Consider the following 17,279-nt stretch of genomic DNA (forward strand, 5'->3'; position numbering starts at 1 on the left):
ATTTTCTCTTTTTTTTTTCTCTTCTCTTCCCGTTTGGTAGCTGTTATGAATTTCAGGTACCTCTTTTTCTCTTTCTTAGACTCCACACGCAGCTCTGCTGTTAAAAGATTTTCTATCTCATTTGCTCGACACCCAACCAATGGTATGTTTTTTTTTTTTTTTTTATTTTAAATGATACCCGCGTGCTCCATTTTTTTTTCTTTTTGGTTTTTCAGACATGGAACACAGGCTCACTTCTCAAATTTGATTATTCATAACTTCATTGGCGTTCACATTTCACTTTTTTTTCCCCAAAGAAGAACTTTGTCATATTCATATATATTGTAAAGTTTTTTTTACAAATTAAGTTTTATCAGTTAGTCAATCATCATGGTCAGTATACAATTTTAAAGAATTACAATTGAGCAGTCATATAAATTTTTTGTATTACGCCATAAGGTTTATTCTAAAAACAAATTCTTGTGTAGGACTCTGCACAGTTGTTAAAATATATTTTATATGCAGCTTGAAAAATCTTCAAAATCTTTTGCACTTGCCATTTCTACTGTATTTAAACTAGATTTCAGAATTGTAAATTAAGTTTTTTGTTGCCATTTGTTTATAAAAACTATTTCAATGTGCCTCACAAGATTTGAATTTCTTTGTGAGGTTTCAGGCATTTTTTCCTAAAGGCTTAAAAAAAAAAAAAAAAATCACAGTAGTACGAAAACCACAAGGTACATATTTTGCATATTTTTTAACTCCATTGCTTACAATTTTTAGTATTTTTTTAAAAAAATGTTATTGGCGTCCACAATTGTTGGTCTGCTTTGCTTGTATTTTCATTCTGGCTGTGATGGAATTTTTTTTATTTCTTTAAATATGGAAAAGCATTATTGCAGGTGCAAACCTAGCAATAACAGATGCAAAGGTAAGTATACAGCAATAACAGCCAAGGCAATTTTTCTGTTTTAAAAAGTGGAAACTATTAATGCCTTTCCTTGAATAGTTTAAGATTTTGTATGGTGATAATGTTGGTAAAAAATATACCAATCCTAATATACCTCAAATCTAAAAATACATATGTTTGTATGTATATATTTTTCAGGGTTTGAACTGTACTCCATGGTGCCTTCCATATGTCCTTTAGAGACTCTCCACAACTCCTTGTCTTTAAAGCAGGTGGATGAATTTCTTGCTGCAATCGCAGCTCCTTCAAGTGACTGTCTTCTGGATACTCCCACCGCTTCTCCTTGTAGGCTGTCTTTTTTTATTACACTTTTATTCATATTTCTGTTTTGGATGTCACCTTTGTCATATTTTGTAGCCAAGGATAGTTTTTGTAGTCACATGACATAAGAAATCCTGGTCCCCATTTCCTGCTGAACGTTTACTCCAGTTTTTGACCTGGTCCCCACTTCATATTGTGGGAAAAAAGGACATACATTTTATTTGGGTACATCGTCGCACAATTGTCAGTCAAAGTAACGCAGTGCCCTATCGCAAAAAATGGCCTGCTAATTAAGGGGGTAAATCTTCTGGAGGTCATATAATTATCCACTTTACCACCGGAGGATTTTGCGGTCTTACGTCTGGGCCACTTTTTGCGATTCAGCGCTGTGCGACTTTAACTGACAATTGCGCGGTCGTGCGACTCCGTACCCAAACTAAATTTATATCCTTTTTTTTCCCCACAAACAGAGCTTTCTTTTGGTGGTATTTGATCACCGGTGCGATTTTTACTTTTTGCGCTATAAACAAAAAAAAAAGCGTTTATTTTGAAAAAATAATATTTTTAACATTTTTTGTGTTTTTTTTTTTTAACGAGTAATGGCGGTGATCTGCGTTTTTTTTTTTTTTTTTTTGCGGGACTGCGACATTGCAGCGGACAGATCGGACCCTTGACTGACATTTTTTACACTTTTGGGGGTACCAGTGACATTACTACAGTAATCAGTGCTATAAATATGCATTGTTACTGTAAAAATGACACTGGCAGTGAAGGGGTTAATTTTATTGGAGAGGGAGGGGTTAATGTATGCCTGGTGCTTACTGACGTGTGGGGGGGGAGGTGACTGAGTGATTCAAGGACAGATCGGATGTTCAGCTATGCTGAACCCTGCGATCTGTCACTCCCTGTCACTTAGGAGATCCGCCTGCTCTGTTTACACAGGCGGGCGGATCTCCAAACTAGATTCCCCGACGATCAGGGAAGAGCAGCGGCGATGTTTTCATTCACAGCGGGAGTCGGGCCAGGGCAGGAGCGGCGGCGAAAACAGCGGGAGCGTGCCTCCGGCGGCGCGCAAGCGCCGCCTACAGGGGGAGGAGTCCAGCGACGTAGGTCTACCTCGCTGGACAGAATCGTGCCACTTTGCCGCAGTACGGTCAACGTGACCGGTCGGCAAGTGGTTAAAGATGCTCCTCCTTGGGAAAATAGCCTTGTCCTTATTCACCTTCCCATAAAAAGAAAGATCTGGCAAACTAGCATATACTGAGACTAAATTAAGCAGTTTAGGACATGTTGATGAATAGTAAATGTTTGTGCTGTAGAGCTTTTTTTGGATGATAAACAGAGATGGGTTCCCTTTTTTAAATGCATTTGAATATTTTGTAAAACACAATGATAATTCTTTACAAAGCTAAAAACATGGATTTTATTTATGTTTTCCAAATCTTACAGCTACTCCTGGTTTTCATGTTTGTGGCAGAAAGGTATCCTTGAATACATATACACCAACGAAAATACTACCAACACCACTGTTTCCAAGCACGGACCTTCCTGATTCAAGCGCTTCTACTCTGTGTGAGTTATCCTACCTTTAAGACAACTTTTTACCTTTAAACTACGTTAATCTACATTTCCATTGTGCTCATACTATTAAAAACCCCTGGCAGACATTTTTTTTTTTTTTTTTTTAATCAGAAAAGGTTTTTATTTCGAAAATACCAAGCACAAAAAAGGAACAGGTACAAAAACCTTTTCCATACCAGTAAACACATCTGTAAACAACTCACAGTCCAGGCGAATAAGGTACAATAATAATCTCCATCTCTATCCTGCGAGGTTAAATACATCGCCTCTCCTTAGACCTACCCTGTCCATACTCCCAAATGGATAGGGATTGAGTAAGCGGTCTGTAGAACCTGTGTGAGGCTATATGTCTCACCTATGTTTCTGGTGATCATCCAGAGTATACTCAGCCCGTGGGACACTGCAATACCCTCATCAGAACAACCTCGCTTGGCGATATCCTAGGGACATTAAGCCATGGAGACCAGAGTTTCTCACATCTATTGAGTCAATTCCTATGTTGATCCTATGTCTTCAGAAAGAGCATGTTCCCCATATTGGTGATTCACATTTTAATCAACGGGGGGAGTTATAGATTTCCATCTTAAAAGAATGATCTTCCTGGCCTGAAATAAGGCCCTGGAGAAAACTCTTGTCATTTCCTCAGGTCTAACCTCTTTGAGGACTCCAAGTAAACAGTTGATAGGATTTAAGGGAACATTCACCTGGAAGACTCTATTGACTGTAGAGAGAACCTCGCTGCAGTAGCGATGCAACTTAGGGCATTGCCAGATGAGATGAATAAGATCCCCAGATGTTTGTCTGTATCTACCACATAGTGGGTCGGGGAGTCTGCTCATCCTGTGGCGTTTCACTGGGGTGTAATTTACTCTGAGTAACATATAAAGTTATGACACCTTCTGTCAGACATTAAAGCTGGATACACACTATACAACTTTTGTTGTTAGATTTCCTTTAGATTTGCCTTCGACTATGTAGTGCAAGGGCCTGCCAGATTGCATACAAATTGAAAGTTTTTAGGTTTGACCTCATATTATATGGTTTTGGTAAATCTAAAGGAAAAAATCTAAAGACAATTGTATAGTGTGTATGGCCCATAAGAGAAAACATGTTAGCCGACTGAAAAGCCTCCTCCCACTGGTCTACTGTCAAAGTTCCCACGTCCTCCTCCCATTGGGACATTGCCCTGTTTGGATAAGTCCTCAGGTTCTCAATTAAGAGCATGTGATAACACTGGGATATGAAACCTTTTGTTTCGGTCGCAGACTGTAGTAGGTAAAAAATGGGGGTGGGTGAAAGTGACCAGTCAATTGCATCTCCCTGAACCTTAACTGCATGGGATAGCTGTAGATAATAAGACATGCAAGCCGGTACGTCAAATTTGCGTTGAAGGTCCAGAAAAGACATTAACCTCCCGTTTTGGAACACCTGAGAGAGGAGAATTACCCCCCCAGGCACGCTCGCTGCAGTTGCTTTGATTTATTCCAAATTTTCGGAATTAGTGCATAGGTAGGCTTTCGTTTATTGGGTTTTTGGAATGCTTGAGCCTCCAGTCCCTCCGGGATGGAGTTTGCACCAGTGCCAATAAGAAAGAGGCGAGCAGAAGAACCTTGGGGGGCAGGGGGCAGGCGGCATGGAACCTATGTTGGAGTTGGACAGCTATGTAGTAGATCCAAGGGTTTGGGAGAGCAAGTCTCCACTGTCCTTAGGAAGTTGCAGCTGATCCAACTTAATTCTGGGGGGACATGCACCCCAAAGTACCAGCCTGAAAAGAGAATTAACCATCCAAAATGTTTTCAAGGGAACTACCACGGGGGAATTATGAAGGACATATAAAAGTTGGGGCAGAAGTATCATCTTAATTAGATTTGTTTTCCTGGCCAGGGACATTTTGAGTCTATTCCAAATATTTATTTTATCTTTGAACCGGGCCATCAAGGGGTCCACATTAGGATAGCAGTAATCCATAATGACGGGAGATTTGGGTACCCAGGTATCTGAAAGAGGTCACTAAGGGGATGGAGCAGGGGATAGATGCTGCCTGTCCAGGCACGTTATCCAATAACAATAATGCAGATTTGGTCCAATTAATAGTGAGACCAGAGAACCACCCAAACTCCGAAACTGTGGACATAGCACTGGTCAGGGATGTAGAAGTATCACCTAGAAATAGCTACATATCATTGGCGTATAGCATGATCTTCTCATGTAATTCATCGTACTGAAACCCGGTAATATGTGGGCTATTATGCACTAAGGCATGGGTGTCCAAACTATGGCCCTTCAGCTGTTCAGGAACTACAATTCCCATAATGCCTAGTTATGTCTTTGAATGTCAGAGTTTTACAATGCCTCATGGGACGTGTAGTTCCGCAACAGCTGGAGGGCCGTAGTTTGGACACCCCTGCACTAAGATAACCAGAGGCTCAATAGCTATGGCAAAGAGCAGGGTGATGGGACAACCCTGTCTGGTTATCTGCCTGCGGCTGCATGTTCAGAGACAACCTCCTAAGATTGGTGGCCGTGGACTTTTGAGGCATGAACCCTGCTTGATCAGTGTGTATAATGGACCGAATACATTTGTTTACCCTCAGTGCCAAAACCCTAGCTAAGATCTTCACATCACATTGCAACAAATAGATGGGTCCTGGCAGACATTCTAATGGGGATTATTTTTTTTAAGAAAATATGAGTGGTAAGACCACATGCAATTCTTTATTTTTTTAACATTGAAATTACAATAACTTCACATACCAGCATGATCATTGAACAAACCATAGCAATAACAGTAATAATGTAATAGTTTATATACCCTTAGTTCTTAACATCTATTGCCTTCTTTAGCATCCAGGATGGGTTGCAATTTTTTTAAAACAATAAAGCCCTTATTGTGGTCTGCGGTCTATTATGAACTACAATTGAGTGCTCCCCAAAGTGTCTCAGTGATGTCAGGAGGTTGTGATGGCCACTCCAGAACCTATGCTTTTTATTTCGCTGCAGCCATTGAGGGGTTGACTTCGCCTAATGTTTTGGATTATTGTCATGTTGGAAAATCTAAGTGTGTGACAAGGCATCCTCCATGTTGATGAATGCAAATTTTCCCCCAATATTTCCTGGTAATATGATGCATTAATATTGCCGTTAATTTTGATCGCGTTCCCTATGCTACTGTAGTTCTTACACCTCCAAAACAGCTGAGATCCACATCCATGCTTTACAATAGGGATAGTGTGCTTCTTTTCATAGTCCTTGTTGACTCCTCAACTATAGTTAAATTTATGGTTGTGATCACAAAGTTCAAATTGCTGTCAGTATTTTTTTCTTTTTTGCCCTCCCCATAGTCATCCTCTCAGCAATCTATCCAAATTTAAGAATGAAAAAATAAAAAAAAAAGATTGCACAGATATTGTATGGTCTACGGGACTTTACGGACTATGAATGTTTTTTTTTTTTTTTTTTTTTTTTTTTTACCTTTTTTTTTTTTTTTTTGCACCTTTTTTTTTTTTTGCACCTTTTTTTTTGCGCAGTTTATCATTGATCTTCTGTGGCACTTTATATACATTGTTTGTTGGATTCACATATTAACTATTTTGTGTGTGTGTGTGTATATATATATATGTGTATATATATATATATATATATAGTATCTCACAAAAGTGAGTACACCCCTCTCATTTTTGTAAATATTTTATTGTATCTTTTCATGTGACAACGCTGAAGAAATGACACTTTGCTACAATGTAAAGTAGTGAGTGTACAGCTTGTAGAACAGTGTAAATTTGCTGTCCCCTCATAACTCAACACACAGCCATTCATTTCTAAACTGCTGGCAACAAAACTGAGTACAACCCTACGTTAAAATGTCCAAATTGGGCCCAAAGTGCCAATATTTTGTGTGGACACCATTATTTTCCAGCATTGCCTTAACCCTCTTGGGCATGGAGTTCACCAGAGCTTCACAGGTTGCCCCTGGAGTTCTCTCCCACCCCTTCATGATGACATTGCGGAGCTGGTGGATATTAGCGACCTTGCGCTCCTCTACCTTATGTTTGAGGATGCCCCACAGATACTCAGTAGGGTCTGTATACATGCTCGGCAGTCCATCACCTTCACCCTCAGCTTCTTTAGCAAGACAGTGGTCACCTTGGAGGTGTGTTTGCGGTGGTTATGTTGGAATACTGCCCTTCGGCCCAGTCTCCGAAGGGAGGGGACCATGTTCTGCTTCAGTATGTCACAGTACATAGTGGCATTCTTGGTTCCCTCAATGAACTTTAGCTCCCCAGTGCCGGCAGCACTCATGCAGCCCCAGACCATGACACTCCCACCACCATGCTTGACTGTAGGCAAGACACGCGTGTCTTTGTACTCCTCACCTGGTTGGCCACCACACACACTTGACACCATCTGAACCAAATAAGTTTCTCTTGATCTCATCAAACCACAGGACATGGTTCCAGTAATCCATGTCCATAGTCTGCTTGTCTTCAGCAAACTGTTTGCGGGCTTTCTTGTGCATCATCTTTAGAAGAGACTTCCTTCTGGGACGACAGTCATGCAGAACAATTTGATGCAGTGTGCGCCGTATGGTCTGAGCACTGACAGGCTGACCCCCCACCCTTCAACCTCTGCAGCAATGCTGGCAGCACTCATACTTCTATTTCCTAAAGACAAACTCTGGATATGACGCTGAGCATATGCATTCAACTTCTTTGGTTGACCATGGCGAGGCCTGTTCTGAGTGGAACCTGTCCTGGTAAATCACTGTACGGTCTTGGCCACCATGCTGCAGCTCAGTTTCAGGATCTTGGCAATCTTCTTATAGCCTAGGCTATCTTTATGTAGAGCAACACTTCTTTTTTCTCTATCGCTCATTGACAGACGTAGTCTTCTTGATTCTCAAGAGCTGGGTTATGTTGTCTCCGCAGGAGTAGGACTAGGCAGAATGACAAAACGTTCTGGCTCCACCCTAGGGGCAGTCCCTGAGGGTATATCCTCCCTCTCTCTGCTACAGGGAATCAGTTTTTTTTCTGTCTAGTCAGGAGTAAGGACCTAAGTTCCTTGCTGGGATCTTTTGGTCCTGGCAAGACTTTTTTTCTTTAAGAAAAAGACATTTTTTTAGGTAGTTTTCTCCAGTGTTTTTTTCCTGTGAGATCTTCAAGCAAAAATGCCGGACTGGGCGACACTTGTGGTCACCCCAGCCGGCCTACGAGCGCGCGCAGACCATGGCATTGCGCTTGGTCGGCCGCGACATATTCAAGTAAGTATGCGGGGCCGGGCGACGGGCTGGATGTTGAGATCCAGTGGTCACCCCGGTTTCTGCCTAAGAGCGCGTGCAGACCAGTGCGCTGAGTCGGCCGCGACGGAGTCCCAGCAAAGGGACTGACTTTGCGAGTTAAAAGCTCGCTTGGACGCCAGGTACCAGAGAGTCGAGGCGTCCACAAACCCCCACCCCGGTGGAGAGGGTATTGTGAAGAGAGGGTGCCTGTCGGTTCGGTATGGTGAGTAAACGTTCCCTTTTTTCCTCATTATGAGGCAGTATATATTATGGGCCCCTCCATATATGGTCAGTATATATCTGATACTTACAAGTCCCCCTTGTAATACAGCATGTGTTTGTGGGAAGTGGACTTGGTTCAAGAGCTAACACTCTACCCAGCAGACTGTAAATTACAGCAGACATAGGAGGTATAATCCTACCTTATGTGCAGTGTATCTCTGTAGATCCATATGTCACCTCTTAGCAGAGTGCAGGTGGATGTGCTGGGAAGACGATATCGGCGGTCCGCCGCCATTTTGCCGTAGACCGAATGCATGTATGTCCTCAGGTCACGCCGGCCGCCATGTTTTTGGAGTCTTATGTCTCTTCTATGGGGGCGGCCATGTTTTGTGAGCCCAGCTACCTCGTGGAGGGCTAGGAACGCCGGAAGGCGTACACAGGGGGCGGAGCCACGCCTTCTGCCCGGGAAAAAAGCAAACAGCTCCTTCCAGTCTGTGTAAGACAGACGCTGACTCAAGTTTGTTGGAAACTGCACTGCATCGGTTGGTGAGCCTTGGGGGTCCCTCTCTCTCTCTCTGGGATCGAGAAGCAGGTACTCTGAGGGGCGCTATTGCGCTAGGGGGAGACACACAAAAAAAAAAAAAAAAAAAGAAAAAGTTTTTTTGTTTTGCTGGCAAAGGTGTCCTGTATTAACATGGACCCTGCCACTCATGTATCTCCTCCGGATCCCCTCGAGGGGTCTGCGAGTTCCTCCAGCACCCCATTGACAATTGAATCTTTGTCAGCTATTATGGAAACTTTTGTGTCCCGGGTGGAAGTGGCTTGTCAGGGACAGGGCGCAAGAAAGCGACCCCCGCCTAACCCCTTATTATCTGAAACTTCGGATTCAGACTCTGAGCCTATTTCTGCAGTTGCAGGTACTTCATCTGGTATTGGTGTCTCGGGTCCTGTCTCTTCAGACAGTGAGGAGGATGTTTCGGCATCCGCCATAGCCCGAGAGGAAGCGTTGGTAAACGCACTCATTGTATCTGTTCAAGAGACTTTAAGGTTACAGGGTACTCCATCGGAAATAGCTGAAACTGAGATCCTTTTTGGGACTAAAAAGCGCATCAAAGTGGCGAAGGTTTTTCCATTGCCCAAATGTTTTGGCAATCCAATCGAAGAAGAATGGCGTCTGCCAAAACGCACTTTTAATATTTCTAAACGCATTGACAGGCGTTATCCGTTTGAGGAAACCCTTATTAAGAAATGGACAGAACCACCTGTGGTGGATTCACCTATTGCTAGATTGAATAAAGCCACGGTTATTCCTTTAGAAGACGCTCCGTCTTTTAAAGATCCAGTGGATCGCAAGATAGAAGCTATGTCTCGCACCATGTTTTCCTTGATTGGATCAGCTTTCAGACCAATAATTGCTATTGGTCTGGTTTCGCAGGCTGTAACTGAATGGACCAAGTGGTTACGCCGGGACTTAGAAGAAGTCCCTCAGGCGGTATCAGATTTGTTGGAACAAATGATACAGGGGTTACAGTTTGTATGTGATGCGGCGTTAGACGCCACTCCATTAATGGCGCGAGCATCAGTCTCAGCAGTGGTTCTCAGGCGTACACTGTGGCTAAAAGGTTGGTTAGCCGACCAAGGTTCCAAAAAAGCATTGGCTAATATCCCCTTTTCAGGAGAGCGTCTATTTGGAGCCAACTTAGATGAGATCATTAAGGATCTCACCGGTGGAAAAAGCACCTTTTTACCGCAAAATTTTAAAGGTAGAGGAACTCGTCAAAGACGAGGGCCTTCTTTTTCTGCTCACAAGAGGTTTTTTCGTCCAGCGGGTGAAAAAACTAAGTCCTCCAAAGCTCCTACAGGAGGCGTCAGGGGTCGTTGGTCGGGCAAGCAAAAGCCCGCCCCCTCCAGACCTGAAGATAAACCATCCAAAGCCTGAAGGTGCGCCCCCACCCATAACTGGGGTGGGGGGACGTCTTCGCCGGTTCCCGGATCCATGGCTTTCCAGAATCCCGGACAATTGGGTTTGCGAAGTCATAAGGTCAGGGTACAAGATCGAGTTTCGATCTCTCCCACCGGCGCGATTCTTCCCTTCCTATATCCGTCTATCCGCAGATCGTTTAGAAGATCTGAGGAGAGCAGTCACAGATTTACTACAACAAGGAGTGGTAGTCCACGTTCCTTGGACAGAACGGTTTCAAGGGTTTTATTCAAACCTGTTTACAATACCCAGGAAAGAGGGCAAAGTGCGTCCAATTCTGGACTTAAGAGCACTCAATTCTTTCGTCAACATAAGAAGATTCAGAATGGAGTCCATTCGCACGGTAGCAGCCTTCCTGCATCCAGGGGATGTCCTAGCGTCCATAGACATCAAGGACGCCTATCTTCACATTCCCATTTTCGCAGGACATCAGCGTTTTCTACGCTTTTCCGTAGAGGAGAACCACTATCAGTTTGTGGCGTTACCTTTCGGTCTCGCCACGGCTCCGCGGGTCTTCACAAAGGTGTTGGCCCCAATGTTGGCACTTCTGCGCCAAAGAGGTATATCGATTCTAGGTTACCTAGACGATCTTCTGCTTCATGCAGAGTCTCCTCAGACCTTGCTACAAAACATAGAAATTACTATGATTTCTTTACAGGAATTCGGGTGGCTGGTGAACCAGCAAAAGTCATTTCTGGTTCCCACCCAGAGGCTCGAATATCTGGGTCTAATTCTAGACACAGTCAGGACAAGAGTTTTCCTTCCGGTAGGGAAACTTCGAAAGATTCAATCAGCAGTCCAGTTGTTACTGTCCAACAGCTGGTCTTCCCTTCGGACGTGCATGAGGGTTCTGGGGTTGATGGTGGCTTCATTCGAAGCAGTGCCATTTGCCCAGTCCCATACCGGAATTCTTCAGCAAGAGATTCTTCTCAGATGGAATCGGAATCCGGAATCCCTGGACAATCAGATACGATTGAGCAAACAGACCAGAGAGTCTCTGGTTTGGTGGCTTCGGTCTCCAAAGCTCAGCCAGGGAAAGTCATTTCTGCCAATATATTGGACGATAGTGACCACGGATGCCAGTCTGGGGAGGAATTCTTGGTCAGTTATCTGTCCAGGGACTTTGGTCCCCGGAAGAATCCAGGTTACCGATAAATGTATTGGAACTGAGAGCGATCAGACTTTGTCTGATTCACTGGACCGAGCAGCTCCAGGGCAGCCCGGTTCGGATCCAGTCGGACAATGCCACGGCCGTGGCTTATGTCAATCATCAGGGGGGCACCAAGAGTGTCCGAGCGGCCAAAGAAGTGGCTTGCATTCTTCGCTGGGCGGAACGATTTGTTCCAACAATCTCTGCGGTGTTCATTCCGGGGGTGGAGAATTGGCAGGCAGATTATCTCAGCCGTCAGACCCTGGATCAGGGGGAATGGTCCCTCCATCCAGACGTTTTCCACCAGTTGTGCCTACGGTGGGGCACCCCGGATGTGGATCTGTTGGCATCACGATTCAACAGGAAAGTTCAGAGATTCGTGGCTCGCTCCCGCGATCCTCTAGCAGAAACCGCAGACGCACTGATCGCCCCGTGGGGGCAATACCAGCTAATATATGCCTTCCCTCCTCTCGCGTTACTGCCAAGACTTCTTCGCAGGGTAGAGGAGGAAGGAATCCCAGTAATCCTGGTAGCTCCGGACTGGCCTCGTCGAGCTTGGTACGCCGACATGGTCAGACTGGTGGCGGACGTCCCATGGAGACTTCCTCTCAGGGAGGATCTACTGTCTCAGGGACCGATCTTCCATCCTGCTTTACGATCGCTGGCTTTAACGGCCTGGCTATTGAGACCCAGGTGCTGAAGGACAAAGGTTTGTCAGCTTCAGTTATTCCTACTCTAGTTGAAGCAAGGAAAGTGACTTCCAGAAAGATTTATCATCGCACATGGAAGTCCTACATTGCATGGTGTGAACCTTTGGGGTTCCGTCCTCGGTCTTATTCGATTAGTCGAATATTGGCTTTTCTGCAACAAGGGGTTGAGCAGAAACTGGCCTTGAGTACTATCAAGGGTCAGGTCTCAGCATTAGCCATCTTCTTTCAGAAGCCTTTGGCTACTCATTCCTTGGTGCGGAATTTCATCCAGGGGGTGCGACATCTGGCTCCGCCAGTGCACGCGCCGTTACCCCCCTGGGATCTTAATCTAGTGTTGTCGGTTCTTCAGAAACCTCCCTTTGAAGATATTAGGGAGATTCCTCTACCCACGTTGTCCCAGAAGGTGGCCTTCTTGGTGGCTATTACTTCTGCACGCAGGGTGTCAGAACTGGCCGCATTATCTTGTCGTTCACCATATCTGGTGGTTCATAGAGATAAGGTGGTTCTTCGTCCGAATCCATCCTTCCTACCAAAAGTGGTTTCAGAATTTCATCTGAATGAAGAAATTGTATTACCTTCCCTGTGTCCTAAGCCCAGTCATCCTCGGGAATTTGCTTTGCACTCCTTGGATGTGGTCCGGGCGATCAGGGTATACTTGAAAACGACAGACTCGTTTCGCAAGACGGATTCACTTTTTGTGATCCCAGATGGACCCAAAAAGGGGTTGCCTGCATCTGCCACGACCATTTCCAGATGGATCAGACAGACGGTAGTGCAGGCTTATTCTATTAAGGGTCGGGAGCCCCCGTTCCCTGTTAAGGCGCACTCCACTCGGGCACTTAGTGCGTCATGGGCCTTTCGCCATCAGGCGTCAGTGGTCCAGGTGTGCAAGGCGGCTACCTGGTCGTCGGTGCATACCTTCTCTAAACATTATAAAGTTGATGTAATGGCATCGTCTGATGCCTCATTTGGCCGCAAGGTTTTGCAGGCCGCAATTTGAGGAGACCAGTGGTCTACCTCGAGGGTTTTTTTCCGTCGGAAAAATTTTTCTTTAGCCTCATTCTTTGTTTATAATGAGCCTTTAAAACTTCTAGTTTGGCACCGGTTGGGCCTTCTAGATTGGATTTGATTTTGTCAATCCCACCCCTCATTTGTGGCACTGCTTCTGGATGTCCCAGCTCTTGAGAATCAAGAAGACTACGTCTGTCAATGAGCGATAGAGAAAAATGGATTTTTGTAAGAACTTACCGTAAAATCCTTTTCTCTTAAGCTCATTGACAGACGTAGTACCCGCCCCTCTATCATTGAGTTGGGTTGGGTTAAATTCTCTGTACTGCTTTAAACAGAACTGATTCCCTGTAGCAGAGAGAGGGAGGATATACCCTCAGGGACTGCCCCTAGGGTGGAGCCAGAACGTTTTGTCATTCTGCCTAGTCCTACTCCTGCGGAGACAACATAACCCAGCTCTTGAGAATCAAGAAGACTACGTCTGTCAATGAGCTTAAGAGAAAAGGATTTTACGGTAAGTTCTTACAAAAATCCATTTTTTTCAGATCCTCAGAGAGTTCTTTGCCATGAGATGCCATATTGAACTTCCAGTGACCAGTATGAGTGAGTGAGAGTGATAACACCAAATTTAACACACCTGTTCCCCATTCACACCTGAGACCTTGTAACACTGAGTCACATGACCTTGGGGAGGGAAAATGGCTGATTGGGCCCAAATCAGAATTTTCACTTAGGGGTGTACTCATATTTGTTGCTAGTGGTTTAGACATTAATGGCTGTGTGTTGAGGTATTTTGAGGGGACAGCAAATTTACACTGTTATACAAGCTGTACACTCACTACTTTACATTGTAGCAAAGTGTAAGTTCTTCAGTGTTGTCACATGAAAAGATATAATAAAATATTTACAATGTGAGGGGTGTACTTACTTTTGTGAGATACTGTGTGTGTGTATAATATATATATATATATATATATATATATATATATATACACACACACACACACACACACAGTGCATCCAGAAAGTATTCACAGCGCTTCACCTTTTTCCACATTTTATGTTACAGCCCCATACTATAATGGATTAAATTAATAATTTTCCTCAAAATTCTACAAACAATACCCCCATAATGACAATGTGAAAGAAGTTTGTTTGAAATATTTGCAAATTAAGAAATAAAAAAACAAAATAATCGCATGTACAGAAGTTTTCACATCCTTTGCCATGACACTCAAAATTGAGCTCATGTACATCCTGATCATCTTTGAGATGTTTCTGCACCTTGATAGGAGTCCACCTATGGTAAATTTAGTTGACTGAACATGATTTGGAAAGGCACACACCTGTCTATATAGGGCCCCACAGTTCACAGTGCGTGTCAGAGCAAAAACCAAGCCATAAAAGTCCAAGGATTTGTCTGTAGACCTTCAAGACAGGATTGCATCGCGGTACAGATCTGGGGAAGGGTAGAGAAAAATTTCTGCTGCATTGAGCACAGTGGCCTCCATCATCTGTAAATAGAAACATTTTGGAACCACCAGGACTCCTAGAGCGGGCGGCCCGGCTAAACTGAGCTATCAGGGCAGAAGGACCTTAGTCAGGGAGGTGAACAATAACTCAGTGGTCACTCTGACAGAGCCCCAGCGTTTTTCTGTGGAGAGAGGAGAACCTTCCAGAAGAAAAACCATCTCTGCAGCACTCCACCAATCAGGCCTGTATGGTAGAGTGGCCAGACAGAAGCCACTCCTTCGATAAAAGGCACATGACAGCCCACCTGGGGTTTGCCAAAAGGCACCTGAAGGACTCTGACCATGGGAAACAAAATTGATCCCCCCTATACAAAAAAAGAGCACATTGGCGGTTTTTATGCATGGGGCCAGTGTTCAGCAGAAGTAATACCAAGAAAAAGGAGTTTGTATCTACCAGCACTGGAAGAAGGAATCAGATCAAGGATCTGATTACCTGTTCCACTACTGGTGTTATATATGCTCGAATGGGGATGGGGGCTCCAATATATCGTGCGTATATCCAGAGACTTGCATATCTGGGTAGGAGAACATATTAGGAATATCAAGAAGGGGGTGGTTACACACAATGTGTCCAAACATTTTAAATATGTCCATGATAAGAGACCGCGTTCACTCAAATTTTGGGGGATAGAAAGAGTGGAGTGACATTGGAGGGAGTAATTATATAAGGCAGTTGATTAGAGAGAATCCTCTTGGATTTTTGAGGCCAAAGTTTTGGCATCAAGGGGCCCTAATGTAGACTTCAATCTGTAATATGTGATTAGGATACCTGCTTCCAATGTTTTACCATCTTGTAATTTTTATTGTTGATGTGTATTAAATAGTACTTATTAGTATTTTTAGTTTATTTATTTGGCATAGGGTGTTGTAAGGGTGGCTGCAGAGTGACAATTTTTTGGCAGGTGTGCTCCGGAATTTTATGATAATATAGGTATCTAATTTACTTTTGAAAAAGTAGTGTCCCCAATATATCTGTGTGGTGACTCCCTCCCCACGTCACACAACTTCCGGAGTTGTTTAGTGGCTTATGAGCTGCTAGTGTGCTTGCTTGCTTAAACATCGAAGTGACGTCTTATCTCCACCCCAACCGAAGAAGTCTACGATATGATGTAATGCTTATAGGGGCGGAACCCACATGCTGACATCACACCGTGGCCATCTTGTCCATACGAAATGGATGTTTTTATGTACGTCCAGCTACCACTGCTTGCCACACTTGTATGTTTTTATTATATATTTTATGTGGTTAATACATTTTACTATACAGAGAGCACTAGATTCTGCCATCTCTTTCCTACATATACCCGCTTTATATACCTGTTTTTTTGTGGGAAGCTATCGGGTCCTATGGAGACAGCTGGAGGAGGTGTGTGAGAGAGAGGATTAGAGTGCCAGCAGCACCGCTGAATAATCTCCTATCCCCAGAGGGAAACTGCTGGTTTTGACCCACTGGTGAAACCGGGGTCAAAACATGAGGTAAACTGCCAGAATACACTGGGCACTCCATGGGTGGATAATTTCTTTGGACTTTTTATATATCAAGTCACATTTAAATATTCACGGACTTTGTGGATTTTTGCATTTTTTGTTTTGTATAAAAATGTATTGATAATTCAGATTTCATTGCAACTATTGTATGCGATTAGCACTCGATTACGATATAACATTTGAGCTTGTTTAGCTACCCCTAGTAGCTGTGCACTGTTTTTGGGTTTATATATTTAAAACCCTATATACAGCAAAAGTAGACACAGTTGGGAGCAAGGCAACACAGTCAGTATTTCGTTCTGAATTCATGAATAAGCACTATCAGAGCAAAACACATTGTGTTTCCTTGCTCCCACAATGTCTACTGTTGCTGCATATGGCATTTTAAAAATTACCAATAAAGTGGATGCAGTTTTCAAGTGTGCACCCCTTTGGATCCTATTACATTTGTTACTCAATGTTGTGGGTGTCATTGAGGACAAAACTCTAAACAGACAGTATGGTAGTTTTCATGACAGCAGGTAGTTGATTTACCTCTCTGTGTAGAGAGAACTCCCTTAAAGAAGGTACTACAGCTGATTTTGTGTTTAATTTCTTATATTAGGTGACAGTGGAAAACCCAACACCATATCTGGAACTGACCTTGTTCAAGAGGAGAAAGAATCGACTGAGGTCAAAGCAGATGGCTGTATACAAGCAACACTGAACCTGCATCCCTGATTACTTGCACTGCTTTAAAACTGGAGAATGGGTTTACTTAAACCTTGTGTCTATATGCAATATATTTAAATATTATTTTTTTACTGTAGTCTCAGTTTGTATATACTGATAAGACTGATGAATTGTACATAATGTATTTTGTGTTTACAATATGCTTAACCATCAGACCAGAAGAATATTCTTAAACTGCATCCACTTTCAACGTGGCAATAAAAAGTCCAAAATGTTGCGGTTTGTTAGGCCTGAATCAAATAAGGTAAATTCTCATCTGCTGCCAGTTTGAGAACTGACCACATGCTTTATCGATAAAAGATATGATGAATGTTTATAATTTTTTTTTTAAAACTGAGCTCTCTGCTAAAAAATATGCTGTTCATAACGGTTAAACTTATATCTTTATAT

At 43.4% G+C, this 17,279-nt stretch overlaps 1 protein-coding gene across 12 annotated transcripts in view; it reads left to right on the forward strand.

The window, feature by feature from the left end:
* PPIP5K2 (diphosphoinositol pentakisphosphate kinase 2) overlaps window positions 1–17,079 on the forward strand; it is a 218,946-nt gene extending 201,867 nt beyond the window's left edge. For 6 of the 12 annotated variants that reach the window (XM_082243664.1, XM_082243669.1, XM_082243673.1 and 3 more), the window contains 4 exons: window positions 80–142; window positions 1,088–1,234; window positions 2,660–2,782; window positions 16,762–17,079. In XM_082243664.1, coding sequence (XP_082099790.1) covers window positions 80–142; window positions 1,088–1,234; window positions 2,660–2,782; window positions 16,762–16,877 — 449 coding nt within the window. In that variant the 3' untranslated portion in view covers window positions 16,878–17,079. Of the gene's footprint in view, window positions 1–79; window positions 143–1,087; window positions 1,235–2,659; window positions 2,787–16,761 lie in introns of those variants that run through there. The other 6 variants (XM_082243668.1, XM_082243672.1, XM_082243670.1 and 3 more) reach the window with 2 other exon arrangements.
* Window positions 17,080–17,279: the final 200 nt, after the last annotated feature.

This window comes from Pelophylax lessonae (genome assembly GCF_965119305.1).
Source record: "Pelophylax lessonae genome assembly, chromosome: 1".
NCBI lineage: Eukaryota > Metazoa > Chordata > Amphibia > Anura > Ranidae > Pelophylax > Pelophylax lessonae.